General features: G+C 40.1%; 2 protein-coding genes across 2 annotated transcripts; one reads left to right on the top strand and one right to left on the bottom strand.

Annotated features, from left to right (window-relative positions):
* Window positions 1–109: 109 nt before the first annotated feature.
* Window positions 110–2845, bottom strand: LOC124343711 (protein Mo25-like). Its single transcript, XM_046797162.1, has 7 exons — window positions 2597–2845; window positions 2283–2436; window positions 2053–2220; window positions 1866–1984; window positions 1621–1789; window positions 1370–1534; window positions 110–1296 (listed from the first exon to the last, which is right to left on the bottom strand). The coding sequence occupies exons 2-7, from the start codon at window positions 2391–2393 to the stop codon at window positions 1012–1014; spliced, it is 1017 nt and encodes a 338-aa protein (XP_046653118.1). The 5' UTR covers window positions 2394–2436; window positions 2597–2845; the 3' UTR covers window positions 110–1011.
* Window positions 2846–3613: 768 nt separating this feature from the next.
* On the top strand, window positions 3614–8911 carry LOC124343633 (endoglucanase 12-like). The gene is made up of 13 exons (XM_046797036.1): window positions 3614–3760; window positions 5961–6100; window positions 6165–6354; window positions 6426–6517; window positions 6806–7001; window positions 7066–7161; window positions 7233–7387; window positions 7476–7503; window positions 7577–7754; window positions 7825–7987; window positions 8041–8202; window positions 8261–8400; window positions 8484–8911. The coding sequence occupies exons 1-13, from the start codon at window positions 3709–3711 to the stop codon at window positions 8710–8712; spliced, it is 1821 nt and encodes a 606-aa protein (XP_046652992.1). The 5' UTR covers window positions 3614–3708; the 3' UTR covers window positions 8713–8911.
* Window positions 8912–17994: the final 9083 nt, after the last annotated feature.

Below are 17994 nucleotides of genomic sequence, written 5' to 3'. Positions count from 1 at the left end.
CAGTTATTAATTCATTTCATTTTTCATTAGTTCACTATAACGATGTCTTTATTTCTCTTCTGTTGTTAATTTCTCAAATGAAAAAAAAAAATCAGAATAATTATTTAAAAAAAAATGAATGAAATTAATGGAAGATCGGACAATCCTTAACAGGATTGGCAGAGAAATGCGACACGGATTTTTGTCAAATTCAAACTTGATTTTCATTCTCCACGAGAGAATTGCTTCTACATCGTTCCAAGTTGTTAAGCAAGTAAGATGGAGGGTGTGTGTGTATGTCTGTGTCATTTTAGGTAATATAATAATAAGTTTTAAATTGAGAGAGAGAGTTAAAGATTCGGCTGTTTGATTGCTATTTTTTCTTATTTTCAAATTCTACAACGCACTAGGCCTCTAAATTTCTATCTGCCCTCCAAAAGGGACGATTTCATACGATTTAAACCGAAAAAAAAGTTTTAGTAACAACTTCAAAAGACCAGCGTTTTGGGCAGAGCTGCAAACAAACCCTTTCTTTTTTCTTATCTTTTTTTTTAAATCGTACAATCTCAAAATTTCCAACGGAATTTTTGTGTGCGCAAAAGACAAACAATCCTAAACAGAAATGTTAGCTCTCTCAAGCATGGTGGATCCTCCAAAAACTTCTCAGATTTTTAATTCTTTGATCTTTTCTTCTTCTTCTTCGTTTTTTTCCAGATGAAGGGGAAAAAATAATAAAAGAAGAAGAAGCGAAAACACTTACTTTTTGTTGTGGTTTGTGTTTTTTTGGGTAGTTGTTGAATTAAAGGAAGTTAACTCTCTGCTCATCGATTAATACACAGCACGACCGTGGATAATTTTTCTTTTTTTCTCCAAACAAACAAAGTCAAGCATGTGAAGGGGGAAGAATGAGGGCGGGGTGCGGATCAAGAAGGAGGCTAGGAGGTGGTGGTTGGGGGATTGGAGAGAAAAAAAAAAGGTTTGGGAGTAAAGAAGAAGGATTTTGGTAGAAGATAGACTTGGCGACGGATGCGGCTAATTCTCGGGAGGTCGGAGCTCTTTGATTTGTTTTATAAGGTAAGCCTTTTCGTCGTTGAACTGCTCGTCCTCGGATCGATCCGTGTGGAACTTGGTCAGGAATTCGACCAATTTCTCCTGATTGCGTAGCAAAATGTCCAGAATAGGCTTGGGTTTGTTGGGGTTGGCCACAAACACTTTGAAGACGTGGAAAGCCTCGAATTGGATGTTGCGCGACTTCTCCTTCAGCATGTTCATCATCAGCTTCAAATTGTCCGGATTGGAAATATACCGAGTCATCACCTGGTGGGGGTACAAGGAAAACGATTAGAAATTCTCAGACTATTGATGGAAGACAATCAAATAGATGACAGACCGTGAAGTTGTGACGATCGAGAAGTAGTTCACCGAGTAGTTTTAAGCTTTGTCTGCGGGTCACGTAATTCTCGGAATTAAGCAGCCCTTGGTAATGGGCGAAAACTTTGTCGTAGTTGGCTTCCAGGAACTCGGCGCACAGAATCTTGTGCTTGGTTAACAGCTCCTGTTAAAACACATATTTCGTGCAAGGACATTATTATATTAATAACGAATATGATTAGAGTCATTCAATAATTCATGTGGACGTGCCTTGAAAGTCGAAAAGGCGTCTGAGGCGATGTCAAACGTAGATACTTCCACAAATTTAAAAAAATTATAAAACTCCTCAGAGTAGAGGAGAATTTTGGCTAGAGCCTCGTATCGGGCGCATTCACGCAACATCGTACCGCAATTTAACGCGATATCCTGGTGCTCATACCTGAGGGTGTGGGTCAAGAAAGCGATTTGTGTTAGCGAGTGATTTTAAGATATCATCGGAATTTGTAGAATCTTACCCTTGCACTAGCGTGAAAAGAATTTCTGGCTTGGTGCAAATGTATTCCACAGTTGGAGAACGCGTACCAATTTGTCGTCTAAGAATGTTGTTGAATATTTGCGCCACATCCTTCTTGCCCTGGTGAACAGAAAAGGCCACATTGATCTTAATCGAAAGTTCAAAATGCAACACCACCACTCACAGACCTCAAAATCCACTCGAGACAAGTTCTGAGTGAGCAGCACTAACAGCCCAGAGTTGTAGAGTTCCTGAGACAGTTGGGCGACTACAATGTCAGTCTGGGGCTCGCTGTCTGATGTACCGTACAGCATATTCTTGATCAAAAGTAAGTTTTTGCTCACATCTTCTTGTGCCTAAAAAATAATTGATACTGATTGAATGAGGAAAAACAACAAACAGAATCAAGTCTACTGACCTTTTCGAGCTTCTTATCGCCCTTCTCCAAAGAAGTCACTGCCTCTTTTAATGCTTTCACAACCTCGGCTGGTGACTTTTGTGATTTTCCAAATAAAGGCATCTTGATCATATTGATTGTTTTTGTGTGGCTTGATGGAACTAAAACGGGGATCCTGCAACAATCAGAAAGAGTTGGCTTTGACGTTAAACTGTCACTCTGTCGTTGAACCAAGTGAAAACAGTTAAACAAATACAAGAGAAGCAGGTTCAATAAATAAAATTTCTTGTACAGACAAGAAAATCGGGTTTGACCGAATCATGAGTTAAGTTTACCTTGACGTGCACCTTACAGAAAAAGCTCGTGTGTGTGTGTTGATTCAATCAAAATATAATTTGCATCACTGTTTAATCGAATAAACGTTCGGCTGAACAGAAGGTTCCCCCGTTTTCTAACGATCTTGAGAACTCCCCAGAATAAACGTGATATGTTCTCTGGAATGAAAAACAGAAATTTTTTTTTCACCAACAATCACCGTCGTTAAAACCAACCTGTCAGGTAAAACCCGGCACTCGCGCCATCTGTGAGTGTCTTCCCAACTTCACGTTAGGCTCACGCTGCTCTGTTGGCTCTTATACGAATGACTCATCACGCAAGTTCATCACGCATAAATGCGCTTCTAAATAAAATTTGCTGAAAGCAAAAAACTAAAAAATACTGACGTAATCTTATCGCATTTTTATCAACTACTTCCTTGATGACTTTATGTTGCTAGGGGATCACCATAGAAGGAAATAAACGCATCGATCAATCGAAGGTGAAACCAGACGACCTTGGATTTACGAAAGAAAGAGAAAAAAAATTGCCGAGTACAAGATTGGCTTATGATATAACCGTCAAAAGATTGTTGCCGGGAGATCCTTATTTCGCATGCTCAAATTATATTTCACAATAACTAGCGAGGCAGCATTACGTGTACGGGCTACGAACTATGGGCAGCACTACTATATTTCATATGGATTCCATTGAAATCAGCGCAATCAACCGGGGTAGCCTTACGCATTCGATTATAATTAAAAGAAACCATTGAAATGAATAACAAAGTAAAGTCTCCAATCTCCACAAAAGAGGTCAACAACCCTGTATGAAGCGATATATGGCGATGTATGGAGCAATAAAGTATGGCCAGTTTTTTTTTAAAGCTAACTACGTCAGCAAAATGGTTTAGATCCGGGTACGCTTTTATTCGGAAAAGGACTTACACTCGGCTATTTTTAAAAAAATATAACAACAACAAACATATGGTTTTTTTAATGGAAACGCAGCTGCGCTGGATATCTGTTGAATAAAAACGTACGTCATCATCATATACTACGCATGTGAATATACATATAAAAACACACATTTATACCAAAGGTAACAGACAATTAATTGCAATCGACCAAGAATGTTGTCATTATCCAGTTTCATTATCGTCCTTTTCGCCCGTCTTGTTTCAGGTATTTATCCTATACTATAATACAAGTCGTCGCTTGGGCGGGGCTAAATAAGTTGTGCTCACGCGCTGATTGGCTCCCAGAGTTTCTACCTGTTTTGGGTTCTTTACCCTCAAGGGAAAATCCTCGAGTTGCAAGAGGGGAGGCTGAGTCGCTGAAGGGGGGATCTAGCTAGGGTAGAAAATGTGGCGAAAGGAACACGTCAACACGGAAATTCGTTCGTTTTTTTTTTACCTACGATAGCTGTTAAGCGAAAATGACGTTTATAAAAAATGAACTTCATATTTAACACTAAGGGAAATATGTTCACCAAAAAATAAAGACTAAAATCGGCTTACTAACTTATAAATAACGAGACGGCAGTATGTGAATTTCACTCACCACGGTTTGAGCTACGGCAAAGTATATACAGGGTGACAGAATCTCACCATTAAGAAATGCTCATTCTCACAAGGACAAATGAGTGGAACAAATCAGTATTTAATTCAAAGTTCCTTATGGAACTTATAAATAAAAGGGAAATTAGGTCTGTTTTCAAGGAGAAATAAAATCACTTATTTATTTCTAAAAATTAGGGTCTTCTTTTCGTCGGGTCTCTCCCTCTCCTGTGTGTATTTACTATGTACACTCAGCAGAGTCTCGCGTCATAAACGCCGTGCTCTGCGTGCACGAACGGACGGAAAAAAGACGGCTAATGAGTTGATTGGACAGTTTTTATTTCCGAAAGACGATGGCAAAGGAGAGGCCGGCCGAGATTCGTGGGCTATTTAATATTCCGGTAATATCGCGAAAAATTTTGTTACCTAAAATTATTAATAAAAACCCGAGAATTAACTTAAAAGAAAAAAAAGACAGAAGGAAACGAATTTGATTCACGGCCAAACACATTGCAATTGACTGAATTGCTACTCGGAAAAACGTGAGTGACGGTTAAGTTATGAAAAGACAACAAATCCAGTCTTAAATTAAACTGTTTGATTACGCATCCACGACTAAAACAGACCAAGTTTTTGGGAAAAAGACGAATAGCCTTAACACCCAAAGCGAGGGGCAGACAGAATATCAGGCGACGAACCGACGGGCAGGCAACGAATATTAGGTAATAAATAAACTACGGACAAGAATTGAACAGGCTAATCAAGATATCACGAAATTAAAATAAATTGCAAATAAAAAAGTCTTTACAACTTAAAACGAATAAAAGAAAAAAAGGGATCAAAAAACGAAAATGGTCTAGCAAAAAGAAAATTAACTGGCAACAAGGCGACAATTAGTTTGACAGGCAAGATGTCAATGGCGGGAAAAAATTTAAATCACTCTGAATCAAAATAAAACATCAATCAAATCAATTGCAAATAAAAAATCTCCGCAACTTAAAATGAATAAATGAAAAAAGTGACCAAAAAACGAAAAAGGTATGGCAAGAAGAAAATTAATAAGGCAACAAATGAGATTAACGAGCAAGATGTCAACAGGGGAGAAAAATATATAAAAATGGCGAAGCAAACACGGAAATTTGTTAATTTTTAAAATGTACGAGAGCTGCGAAGTGAAAACGACATCTGTAAAAAATGAACTTCATGGTTAAAACCAAGAGGAATATGTTAATGAAATAATAAATACGAGAATCGGCCAATTAACTTATAATTAACCAAACGGCAATGTGTGAATTTCACTCATGTTGATTTGAGCTAGGCAAATTATATAGAAGGTCACGATGGTTTTTTATTGTAACAGTCTCCCTTTGACGGAGAAAAAATGCCGCTTGGATTCTTTATAAAAAGTAGTCCATTTTCTTAGGGTCCCATCTGCCTATCCCCCGTTTGCCGTCTAAAGCAAAAATAAATTTAACTGGCAATAGGAGAATGACAAGGAGACGATAAGATTAACAGGCAAGATGTAAATGGGTGGGGAAATAATTCAATCACTCTGATTCAAAATGAAAAAAAATTCAGCAACTCAAAAATTGCACAGTTATGGGTTTATTAAGTTATGGGTTTATTTTCGAAGTAATCTCGAACGACTCGAAAAGTAAAATTCAAAATCGCTTACGAAAAACACGAATCCACGTTTCCTTGGAAAATCATTAACCCACCAAATTCTTATGTTTCTGTTACGTTAGCTTTTAACTGGCACAAGATTACTAGTAATATTATAATTTTAATAGAAAAGACGAGTAATTTTTGTTAATTCTTATCAAAAGGAGGGCCATGTGACAATATCGTCACCGTCACTTCATCCTGGTCAGGGGGTTATACCACTGCTCTTCTGATCCCAATTAAGACACCAATAACCAACTGGAAGATGATTATATCATTTTCATCCGCTCTTACAAGTTTGCAGGTGGGTTGCTATCACGCCTTAATTTTAACCTTATAAATCAATTTGTTTATTGTTTGAGTTGTAGGTTTGGTCTGCTGCATCGACGTCAACTAATAATATTCAATTTCAACTGACTAATCTCAGCTTGAATGGAGTTCAGAGCGCTGGTGCTATACTGAGCGGTGTCGGGTTTAATGCCTACTTTAATTCAAATGCCAATCCAGTACCTACTGTTTCAAGTATTCTTTTTAACGGCGTCAACATTTGTTCGGCTGGTAAAACGGAAAATATGAATGAATTATTGTTGGATAAGTAGAAAATTGACTGATTTGATTATTTTTACAAGTTTCATCGTCAACTACGACTAAACCAGTTACAAAAACCACAGCTAAAACTGGGACAACAACGACCAAAAAATTAGTTACAACAGTTAAACCGGTGAGTACGACGACAGCTAAACCGTTGATATAAGAATAAAGACATAATTTATATAAATTATAAATAACAACTAAAACTAAGACATGGTTCACTAAAACAACTAAAACACTAAACACAACGACTGTTAAGTGTTAAACCAGTGACTACAACTACTAAGGTGAATGCGGATGCAACATGCGGAAGCCAACCTTAAGACGATCCAATATTCATATCACTTTTGAATTGATCTTATTATTACGCTAAGAGTTCCTAAGTGAAGATGAATAACTAATAGTTATCAATGAGTAGGCAACCACAACTTCAAGTACTGGCTTGCCGACTAAATACAATTACCGCGAAGTAATCACCAAATCTTTGCTCTTCTACTACGCCCAGCGCTCTGGGCGCTTGCCAGTAAACGATAACCCCATCGCGTATCGTTCAGATTCGGCACTCAAGGATGTCGGACAAAACGCAGAAGATCTCACTGGAGGATATTACGATGGTTAATTAGACTTTTCTATGTCTATGTATTAAAAATGTCAATAATTCTCTGTCTTACATAACAGCTGGAGATCACTTGAAACTTGGCTTTCCTTTGGCCAGCGCTATGACGATAGCGGCCTGGTCGATAATTGATTATCCAATCGAATATTCTTCTGCAGGTTCGTAATTATTGAAATTAAATATTCATTCTCCTACTGCTAAAATTGCCATGAACTTGTCTAAAATCTAGGGCAATTGACAAAAGCCCAAAATATGGTCAAATGGGCTAGTGATTACTTTATCAAAGCCCATGTGCAACCCAACAAGTTTTATGGGCAAGTGGGCGATGGTACTCTTGACCACAATTATTGGGGACGTCCTGAAGATATGACTATGAGTCGACCGGTACTGATGCGTTAAATTTGACATATAATTTCTAGACTGAATTTAACAATTTATTAATTTACTTTCATTCACGCTAAAATTGATTCAGGCTTATTTCATTTCTACAACAAACCCAGGTGAATTTATTTGGTCAATAAATTAATAGTCATTCGTTAAAGCACTCTAAAACAACATCAATTTCAAATGCAGGGTCGGACTTGGCCGGTGAAACAGCTGCCGCACTTGCCGCAACTTCAATGGTGTTTAAAACAGTCAACAGCACTTACTCAGCTCTCTGCTTGACACATGCAAAGCAACTGTACGATTTTGCCAAACAATATAAAGGGAAATATAGTCAGTCTATGCCTCAAGCGGCAGCTTATTACAAGTAAGACATTTTTAAAAAACATTGAAACCATTTTGTGTTTTAACAACTCCAGTAATTTGCCTATATAAAGCTCAAGTGATTTCGGAGATGAATTGGCTTGGAGCGCAGCATGGCTCTATCGTGCTACCAATAATGTAACTTACCTTAACGATGCTAAGGCTTTTTACACCCAGTATGGACTCGCTAACAATCCACCGGGGTTCTCGTGGGATTCGAAAACGGCCGGAGTGCAGGTTATACATAGTTCAGTAGGTTGGGTCGCTAATGTTGAGGATTTGATATGCAGGTTTTGATGGCCAAGTTGACTAACGACCCTCTGTACAAAACCGCAACCAAAACTTTCTGTGATTCCAAAGTTAACCAACCGAAGACACCCAAAGGACTCTTGTTCATCTACACATGGGGATCGTTGCGCCATGCAGCAAATATTGCCTTCGTCTGTCTGCAGGTATTTAAAAAAAAATCATATGAGTTTGAGTCTTAAATATCTTACATCGATTCAAAAGGCTGCTGACCTTAACATCAATCCATTGGCGTATCGCAAACTGGCGCAACAACAAATTCACTATGCACTTGGAGATACAGGCCGTAGCTATGTCGTGGGTTTCGGAGTTAATCCTCCGGTGAAACCTCATCATAGATCAAGGTTTAAATAACAAATTTTACTCATTTCAAAGTTAAATATGATAGATAGCATATCATTTGATTATTTTTTTATTTTTAATGTAGTTCATGTCCGAATAGACCAGCTGTTTGTGATTGGAGCACTTATTCCTCAACTGCACCCAATTCCCAGATCCTCTATGGTGCTCTTGTCGGAGGTCCGGATATCAACGACAAATACACGGATGATCGGAGCAAACCCGAAACCAACGAAGTAGCTTGCGACTACAATGCCGGCTTTCAAGGATCTGTAGCTGCCTTGCAATCATTGGCTGTCCAAGGCGTCTTCAACTAGAATACAAATTTACAAGATAAGACAGGAATTTGTTACACAACTACCTATATTTTGAAAAGTATATTTTACTCTTAATGCTGGTTTTCTGCTACATGACTGAATTTGTTGGTATTCTTGGAAATGGGATATATTACTAAAGGTTTAAAAAAACGGTTGCATTTTTGTGTTCTTGAAAAATTTAATAAAATTCATAACACAGAGCATACGGGTGGCATATTTCTCAAACTATTGGTAACATTTCATTCAACTAATGCGCATGTCACGAAGAATCGTCTATTAATCTAAGGAAAGTCTGGAATACATTTGAGTTCGATTTTTTTTCAATGTAAATGTGGTAGATAGCGTGTTGTTTCATTCAGTCTGATACGCGAATAATTATGCAACTGCTGATAACAAGGATAGGAGGATAGGATATATGAGGATAAATTGATTTCCACTCCTAATTGATTTCCAAGTTCCCAAACATCACAATAGGTTAGCCATTAATCTAGCGTTAAAGTTGACTAGTTTAAAACAAGAACATCTAAAATCCACAGGCCATAGATAGACAAGCAACAATCACAACTATGTTTTCCACGAAGAAACCCGTAAAGAGATTTCGCTGAAACGCGCTGAATTCGTTCAATTGAACAACCGCGCGAACGAAGTGATAATATATATCATGGCCAGATTTCTAAAACTAATTAGGTCAGCAAAATCATTTAGATCCGGGTGCGCATTTATTCAGAAAATGAATTACACTCGGGGACCCGGCTAAATAATTAGAAATGTAACGACAAACATATGGTTTTTGTCATTGGGTGCTCAGCTGCCAGCTTCACACATCTGTTGGATAAAAATCCACATTCCACATCATCATATACTAGCCTATACGATTGTGAATATATATAACAGTACAGATTTATACCAAAGCTACCAGACAATAAACTGTAAACGACCGAGAATGTTGGCATTATTCGGTTTCATTATCGTCCTTTACACCAGTCTTGTTTTAGGTATGGAACAATAATTTAATTTTTTTTAATTTGTTAAAACTAGACCAGTAATTTTTGTTAATTCTTATCAAAAGGAGGGCCATGTGACAATGTCGTCACCGTCACTTCATCCTGGCCAGGAGGTTCTACCACTGCTCTTCTGATCCCAATTCAGACACCAGTCACCAACTGGGCGATTATTATTAGAGGGTGTGTTACTCGTCTTAAGGCGAGTGTTACCCGTATATTACAGTCAAAAATATAAAAATAACGAATACAACACTGGACTAGATATGGGAAAGGGAATATGAAATAAACGCACGAAATTGACGGGTGGTAATGTATGGCGATTTATGAAGATAAAGGAAGAGAGAGAAGATAGAATGCTATGAAAGGGGGTATAAAGATGTAGAAAGGCCTCGAGCGACTAAAAAACATCTGACTGGTACCTCTCGTCCTGAGGCTGAGTACTGTAACGTACGTCTAGCCCCGGTCGAGGCACCAGAGATTATGTGGAGTAGACACGGCCGAAAAAAAGAAAAAGAATTAGCAAAAAGTGGAAAAAAAAATAAAGGCCTCAAACGACTAAGAACTGTAACATCTTACTGGTACCTCTCGTCCTGAGGCTGGGTACTGCAAAGTAGCAAGCCCCGGTCGAGGTACCAGAGATTGTGACGAGTAGACACGGCCGAAAAGAATTTGCAAATGGGATAAAAGAACTGAGTTTTTTATCTGGATGGCTTGACCAATCTTTTAGTTTGGGTGATAAAGGTCACGAAGGCCTTCCAAAGTATGGTGTTGCATACAAATTCCTTTAGATTGGGTGGCCAGTGTAAGGAAGTTATGTTGACGGCCTTGATCAGAGCAGCGCGCTGCTGTGAGAATTTAATGCATGAGAAAAGGAAATGTTGAGTTGTTTCATCGTCCTGGTTACAAGAGCAGAGTGGAGAAGATTGAACTTTGATCTGGTGTAGAAATTTATAAAGAAAGGAGTGTCCAGATAGCACTTGCATAACTTCAAAAGAGGGGTTGAGTTTGTTCAATGTAAGAGCGGATTGGATAGATGGGAAGAATTCTCTAGTGAGACAGCCGGAAGTACAGATGGACCATTCTTCGTTCCATTGATTTAAGATTAATCTTCTTGTGGTGGCTTTTATTGTTGAAAGGGAGGGAGGATCTGGACGACTAGCGATGACCATTGCCGATCTCGCTTTTTCCACTAGGATTGCGATCACCGACGATGAAGAGACTGGAATTGGAGCACCCGCCAAGAACCTATTACAAGTGATTTCAATAAGTTTAAGGTCTAATGGAGTTGTCGAAGCCAGAACGAAGCCCGCCTGACCAGACGTGCTTTTGAAGGCTCGACAGATGCTCGTAGCAATTGGTCGCTGAAAACTGCGCAACTTCTTCCTGCACCAGGAGAATTTGGTTGCGGAAACCCAACACGGACAGCAATACGAGATTTTTGGAATGATTACCGCATTGTAGAGGAGGAGAAGTTTGGAGCGTGAGAGGCCCCAGGATAGCCGGAAGCATCTTTTGATAGTATTGAAGGTTTTGGTTGCCTCCGTACAAATTTTAGCAATGTGGGCCCGCCAGTTCAGTTTCTCATCTATTATGAGACCTAGATAGCGACATTCTCTAGAGTGAGGGATGCTAACGTTGTTTATGACAAGGCAGAAAGCAGATCGATCAAATTGTTTACGAGAGAAAACCATAAACACAGTTTTGAGTGCATTAAAGGAGAGTTTAGAGTTTAGACCCCAATCAACCACAGAGTTGCACATTAATTGGAGGTTGCTGACTGCTAGGTGAGCTAAGACACTGGTGGCACATAGCAAAATGTCGTCGGCATATGCAATGATTATGAAGTCAAAATTGAAGGAGAGTAGGAATAGAGATTCGAGAAGGATGTTCCAAAGGAATGGTGACAAAATGCTCCCTTGGGGGCAACCTACTTCGAGAGTGGTACAAAGTTCTTCATCACCGGACGAGATAGTGGCGGTGCGATCAAGAAGGAAAGCCTCAATTAGCTTTACAAGGTACATTGGACAATCTTTGCAGATGAGTCCACGTAAAATCATTGGGTGCCATGCAGCGTCGAATGCACTCTTGATATCTAAAAAAGCACACGCTACCGTTTTCTTTGCTTTCCAACTACATTCTATATGATTGACTAGATCTGAAACCGCAGTTTCTGTGGACTTGCCCTCACGAAAGCCATGCTGATTGTGGCTAAACCATTGATTGTCAATTGCTAATTTCTTCAGTCTCGTATGGAGGATTCTTTCGAATAGTTTAGATAGACTGTTTAGGATGCTGATTGGACGGAAACTGCTGACAGTCTCGTAACAGTCTTTGTTTGGTTTCTTCAGAACAATTACTTTGGCTGATCGCCAGGAAGGTGGGAAGTAATTGAGAGAGACGCAGGCATTGAAAATAGATTCGATAAGAGGCATAACGTGCTCGATACTAAGCTTTAGCCAGATCATCGAGAGACCATCTGATCCTGGAGTGGAGGTATTTTTTAGTTGTTTCAGGTTCTCACGGATTTCAACCAAAGTTATAGGTGGAGAATAGTCTAATGGGAGGCCGCTGTTCAGTTGTCTATAAACTTCGGATTCTAACGAGGAGTGTTGAGGTAATGTGATAGGTTGTTTTGGGAAGAAGTTGTCGGCGAGACACTGCATAATTTGATTCTGAGAGCTGAAAACAGATCCAAGAGAGCTCAGTTTTTGGGGAAGGCCATTGGAAGGGGGTGGTTGGGTTATTTTTTTTAACGCTCCGAAAATATCGCCATTGAAATTAGCAGAACAGAAATCTTTCCATGAGGCCCTCTTATGAGACCTCAGAGCTTGTTGGTATTTGGATTTGATTAATCTGTATTCGAGTTCTGCTTCGGGTGATTTAAGAAGAGACCTATTCTTGTACGCAATCCTGAGATCGTGGCGAAGAGACCAGAGTTCCCTATTCCACCAAGGCATTTTTTTTGGCTGGGTTAAAGATTGAGACGCTGTATTTTTGCTTTTGATGGCACACGATCTGATGCAATCGGTAAGAAGAGTGATAGATGTGTTGATGTCGTTAGTACTATGAAGACTGTTAGTAGATGATTTGGCAAGGAGATTATGCGACTGAAGGCGAAGTAAAGTAGTGAAACGTTCAAGGTTGCACGATTCGGGGCGAGGGAGCGAGTTGCCTACACCTCGATGAGTGGTGCTGGACGAATCTAGAGATTGAATGGACACCGAGAAAGCAATAAACGGATGATCTGACAGCGAAGGGAAGTCGGGATATCTCCAGTTGTGTAGGTTAAGCGAGTCGCCAAAGGCTGAGACGTCAATAAACGACGTGTTACTGGGCTTGTGAGATAGGCTGTCCAAGCTGGCATTGGCAATGTTTAACTGAAAAGATTGAAACAGCGATTCTAGGTCCAGACCTTTGGAGTCTGTACCTGAGCTATTCCAGAGTTTGTTTTTGGCGTTGGTGTCCAAACCGAAGACTGAGTGTCTAGTATTAGCGCACAGTTCTGATAGCAGACTATTGAATGAAGAAAGGATGATGGGAAGACTAGGACGGAGATAGACGGAGAAGAAGAAAATCTCTTTGTGTTTGATCTTGACTCTTATACCGCTAATGGAGTTTGTGGCGCCCCAGGGACAAGGCGAGGCCTTGAGGGATGCTTTTGCGAAAACGGCAGCTCCATATGCATGATCTTTAGTTAGATTGTGGAAACAGACGTATCCAGGAGGGATATATTTTACTTCGATGCCGTTATTGAAGGTGGCATACGGTTCTTGGATAAGAATTATATCGAAACCAGAGTCCAAAATAAATTGAGAGAGGGAGAGAGCGGCTGCTCTACAGTGCCTAAGATTGATTTGAAGGCAGGATAGTGACGAAACCCTATCAGTCATTGGAAGAGAATAGAGCGGTGTATCTCGAAACTGCGGCTATCTGAGCACTGCAGCTCGTGTGCCCTGCCTCGTGGTTTCCTTGACAATTCGGGCATTTAAAACTTGATTTAGGGACCGTGCAAGTGGAGGTTTCGTGATCCAGAGAACAGCATCCACATACTGTCGAAGACGATTTGCAGAAGTGCTTGATATGACCGTATCTTTGGCACTTGAGACATCGCCTAACTTCTTTGTCGACATCAACATCAATCGCACGATGGGCCTTATTTTCGAGGAAGATACGACCACCAGCTAAGATAGACTTTTTAAGTGCCGAGGAGTTAACACATAGACGGACTAGATAAGAATGAGAATTAGGGCTGCTTCTAAGAACCCTGGCGGAGACAACACAGCCCATCAGAGATGGGTTGCTAGACTCGACTTGGGAAATGAGAGATTTTTCCTTAGCTATTTTCATCTCGAGGTCATCAGACCGTTCTGCCAAGGTACGTTGAGAAAGGTTATTGAAATGGACAAGCAGAGGGAAGGGGGTGGTGGGAACGTAAACTCTGTCAAAGAGTTTATATCCCTTCGATTGGTGGGCATTTATACGATTGTTGGCTTCATCTCTATCCGCAGCCGTGTTGAAACGCATCACTAAGTTGCCATTTTTTATTTTGATGTCCTGTGCAATAGGGCCATCTGTTTGGAGTCCGAGGATGGATTCTACGGCTGACTCAGAGTAACTAGATGGGTTAGTTAGGGGGCCTATCTTTGCCATAAGTACAGGTCTAACGTCTCTGGACCTCATTTTTGCCGCTGTAGCGTAACTGTCTGAAGAATGGGAATGGTTTGCGCCGTGCGAGTTGGAAAGATTAGAACCTGAAACGGAAGGAGGTACCAAAGACTGTTTACGAGCGGAGGGATTGCTAGTTGGAGGGTTTGAAGCTGAATGGGGTGTGATCAAAGACGGTGTCATAGCTGAATTGACAGACGATTGCAGATCAAAGAGCCGGATGTCTTTGTCAGCAAGAGATAATTTGGCAGTTAAAAGATCTTTTTTGGCTAGATTTAATTCGCTTTGGAGAGTGGCTCTATTTTCGATTACTTTTTCAAGTTTTTCGATTTTCCTTGACATTAAAGTCTTTTCAGATTTGACAGAGACTGCCTCTTCTTCCAATTTGGCAAAAAAGGATTTCAGTTTGAGCGTTTGCTCTGCTGAGGTTAGATCAAGGAATGAATCGACATCCATTCCGAAAGCTTTGTCGAATTGGAAGGGGAAGTTATCATCATTATCATCTTTCTGCTGTTTGGACAAATTTGACTCTTGGAGGGAAAACTGAGCTGCAGAGCTATCTCTCTTAGTGCCGGACGTTTTCATTTTGGACACCATTGTGGCTCTACAATTCACGCAATATTTGTATCTAGAGTCTATCGGAACGAACGGAAGGGTGCAAGCTTTGCAGAAGGTGGGTTGACTAAGAGAAGGTGTGTTGATACTGAGAGCCAGGGAAGTATGACCCCAGACGGAGGGATCTCCGCCTGGATCATCATCATCATCTCCCATCAATCTTAAGGAAGTGGAGAAAGTTAGTGGCTAGCAATTAAGATCAGGGCCCTTATAAAAAGGGAATCAAGTAGCGAGAAGGAAGAGAAAGAAAGAGATGGACGATCCTCTTCGACACTGGGAGGGACAGGCAAGACGAGTACGGCGTCGAAGAGATTACACTATCCCCCGTTCCCTCACCCCTCAAACCAGGCGTGAGCAGAGTGACCAGTACTCAATCCCCCCAAGGTCTCCACCAGAAGGTTTCCGGCGCTCCACTCGGAAGCCCACGACACGAGAACGGATTGAGAAGCTGGCCTTGCCACTCGCCCAGGGAGGAGGAGCAAGATCACCGGAGATCTTAGCTCTTTAGAGCAATAAACTAGGGGACCAAGCCTTTTCCAGTTATGCTTAGAACCAGACCGGACGGGGTGGAATTTCACCACACACTTCCTGTTTAAAAAAATTTGAAACTAGAACTTCGCAACTTACGATTGATGAATGAATTCCTTTATAGCTGAAGAACGATCACGATCACAAGAGAGTCTACTAATTGGGAGATAAACAAAAAAAACACAATTAAGCCAACTGATATAAGAAGAAGAAATTAAGACGAAGTAGAAAAAATAAGAAGGCAGCAGAAGGGTGTGATACAAAGATAGAAGAAAAGAAATGAAAAGAAACACTGAAAAGAAAAACTTATCCGTCAGGCCACTGACAGATCAGCTGGAAGGGGGGGGGGCTTTTATACACAGACAGTAGATCGAAGGAAACAAACGAGAAAAGGGTAAGAAAGAAATTGAGAACTATAGAAAAAAAGATACTCTGCAGAGTCCAGATTCTCTCGCAAACGAGATAAATCCAAGACTACTGATGAAAACAAACCAGAAAAAGCACAAAATCCAAAAATTCGGGAGCACAGAATCACAACACGTCGAGGCTGTAGCAGACGACGATCATGGACCAACTGGGCGATGATTATATCATTTTCATCCGCTCTTACAAGTTTGCAGGTGGGTTGCTATCACGCCTTAATTTTAACCTTATAAATTAATTCGATTATTGGCTGAGTTATAGGTTTGGAATGCTGCATCGACGACAACTAATAATATTCAATTTCAACTGACTAATCTCAGCTATAATGGAGTTTATAGCGCTGGGGCTATACTGAGCGGAGTCGGGTTTAATGCCTATGTTAATTCAAATGCCAATCCCGTACCTACTGTTTCAAGTATTCTTTTTAACGGCGTCAACATTTGTTCGGCTGGTATAACGGAGAATATGAATTATTAGTTAAATTAGTAAATTTACTGATTTGATTATTCTTACGTTAAGTTTCCACGTCAACTACGTCTAAACCAGTGACAACAACGACAGCTACAACGTTGATAACAACTACGACTAAAAAAGCGTCCACCACAACAACTAAACCATTAACAACAACAACTATAAGACCGCTAAGCACAACAACTGCTAAACCAGCGACAACCACTACTCAGGTGAATGCGGATGAAAGCGTGAAGCCAACATCAATTACTTTTGAATTTACCGTATTATTAACACAAAGAGTTATTGCTAAATGAAAATTAATTATAACTAATTATTCTCAATGCGTATAGGCAACCACCACTTCAAGTACTGGCTTGCCGACTAAATACAATTACCGCGAAGTAATCACCAAATCTTTGCTCTTCTACTACGCCCAGCGCTCTGGGCGCTTGCCAGTAAACGATAACCCCATCGCGTATCGTTCAGATTCGGCACTCAAGGATGTCGGACAAAACGCAGAAGATCTCACTGGAGGATATTACGATGGTTAGTTAGACTTTTCTATGTCTATGTATTAAAAATGTCAATAATTTTCTGTGATACATAACAGCTGGAGATCACTTGAAACTCGGCTTTCCTTTAGCCAGCGCTATGACGATAGCGGCCTGGTCGATAATTGATTATCCAATCGGATATTCTTCTGCAGGTTCGTAATTATTGAAATTAAATATTCATTCTCCTACTGCTAAAATTGCCATGAACTTGTCTAAAATCTAGGGCAATTGACAAAAGCCCAAAATATGGTCAAATGGGCTAGTGATTACTTTATCAAAGCCCATGTGCAACCCAACAAGTTTTATGGGCAAGTGGGAGATGGTACTCTCAACCACAACTACTGGGGACGTCCTGAAGATATGACTATGAGTCGACCGGTACTGATGCGATAAAACTGACATAATTTCTAGACTGAATTTAACAATTTATTAATTTACTTTCATTCACGCTAAAATTGATTCAGGCTTATTTCATTTCTGCAACAAACCCAGGTGAATTTATTTGGTCAATAATTTAATAGTCATTCGGTAAAGCACTCTAAAACAACATCAATTTAAAATGCAGGGTCGGACTTGGCCGGTGAAACAGCTGCCGCACTGGCCGCAACTTCAATGGTGTTTAAAACAGTCAACAGCACTTACTCAGCTCTCTGCTTGACACATGCAAAGCAACTGTACGATTTTGCCAAACAATATAAAGGGAAATATAGTCAGTCTATGCCTCAAGTGGCAGATTTTTACCCGTAAGATATTTTTTAAAACGTTTGAAACAATTTTGTGTTTTAACAACTCCGGTTATACTTGCCTATATAGATCAAGTGATTTCGGAGATGAATTGGCTTGGAGCGCAGCATGGCTCTATCGTGCCACCAACGACATAAGTTACCTTAACGATGCTAAGGCTTTTTACACCCAGTATGGACTCTCTAACAATCCATCGGAGTTCTCGTGGGATTCGAAAACGGCCGGAGTTCAGGTCACATACAAAACTAAATCATAAACGCAGTGTTCAGTAGGTTGGGTCGCTAATGTTGAGGATT

This window comes from Daphnia pulicaria, chromosome 6 (genome assembly GCF_021234035.1).
Source record: "Daphnia pulicaria isolate SC F1-1A chromosome 6, SC_F0-13Bv2, whole genome shotgun sequence".
Classification (NCBI taxonomy): domain Eukaryota; kingdom Metazoa; phylum Arthropoda; class Branchiopoda; order Diplostraca; family Daphniidae; genus Daphnia; species Daphnia pulicaria.
The sequence above is the reverse complement of the archived record's forward strand: the minus strand, read 5'-3'. Positions and strand labels throughout refer to the sequence as shown.

Excerpts from the sequence above, each read along its gene's own strand:
- LOC124343711 (XM_046797162.1), bottom strand. The coding sequence starts at position 2,393 with ATGATCAAGATGCCTTTATTTGGAAAATCACAAAAGTCACCAGCCGAG. Across the intron at positions 1,985-2,052 it reads TGTCTCGAGTGGATTTTGAG|GGCAAGAAGGATGTGGCGCA; the intron begins GTCTGTGAGTGG and ends TCTGTTCACCAG. Across the intron at positions 1,297-1,369 it reads TCGATCGTCACAACTTCACG|GTGATGACTCGGTATATTTC; the intron begins GTCTGTCATCTA and ends TACCCCCACCAG.
- LOC124343633 (XM_046797036.1), top strand. The coding sequence starts at position 3,709 with ATGTTGTCATTATCCAGTTTCATTATCGTCCTTTTCGCCCGTCTTGTT. Across the intron at positions 6,355-6,425 it reads CGTCAACATTTGTTCGGCTG|TTTCATCGTCAACTACGACT; the intron begins GTAAAACGGAAA and ends TATTTTTACAAG. Across the intron at positions 7,988-8,040 it reads CGAAAACGGCCGGAGTGCAG|GTTTTGATGGCCAAGTTGAC; the intron begins GTTATACATAGT and ends TTTGATATGCAG.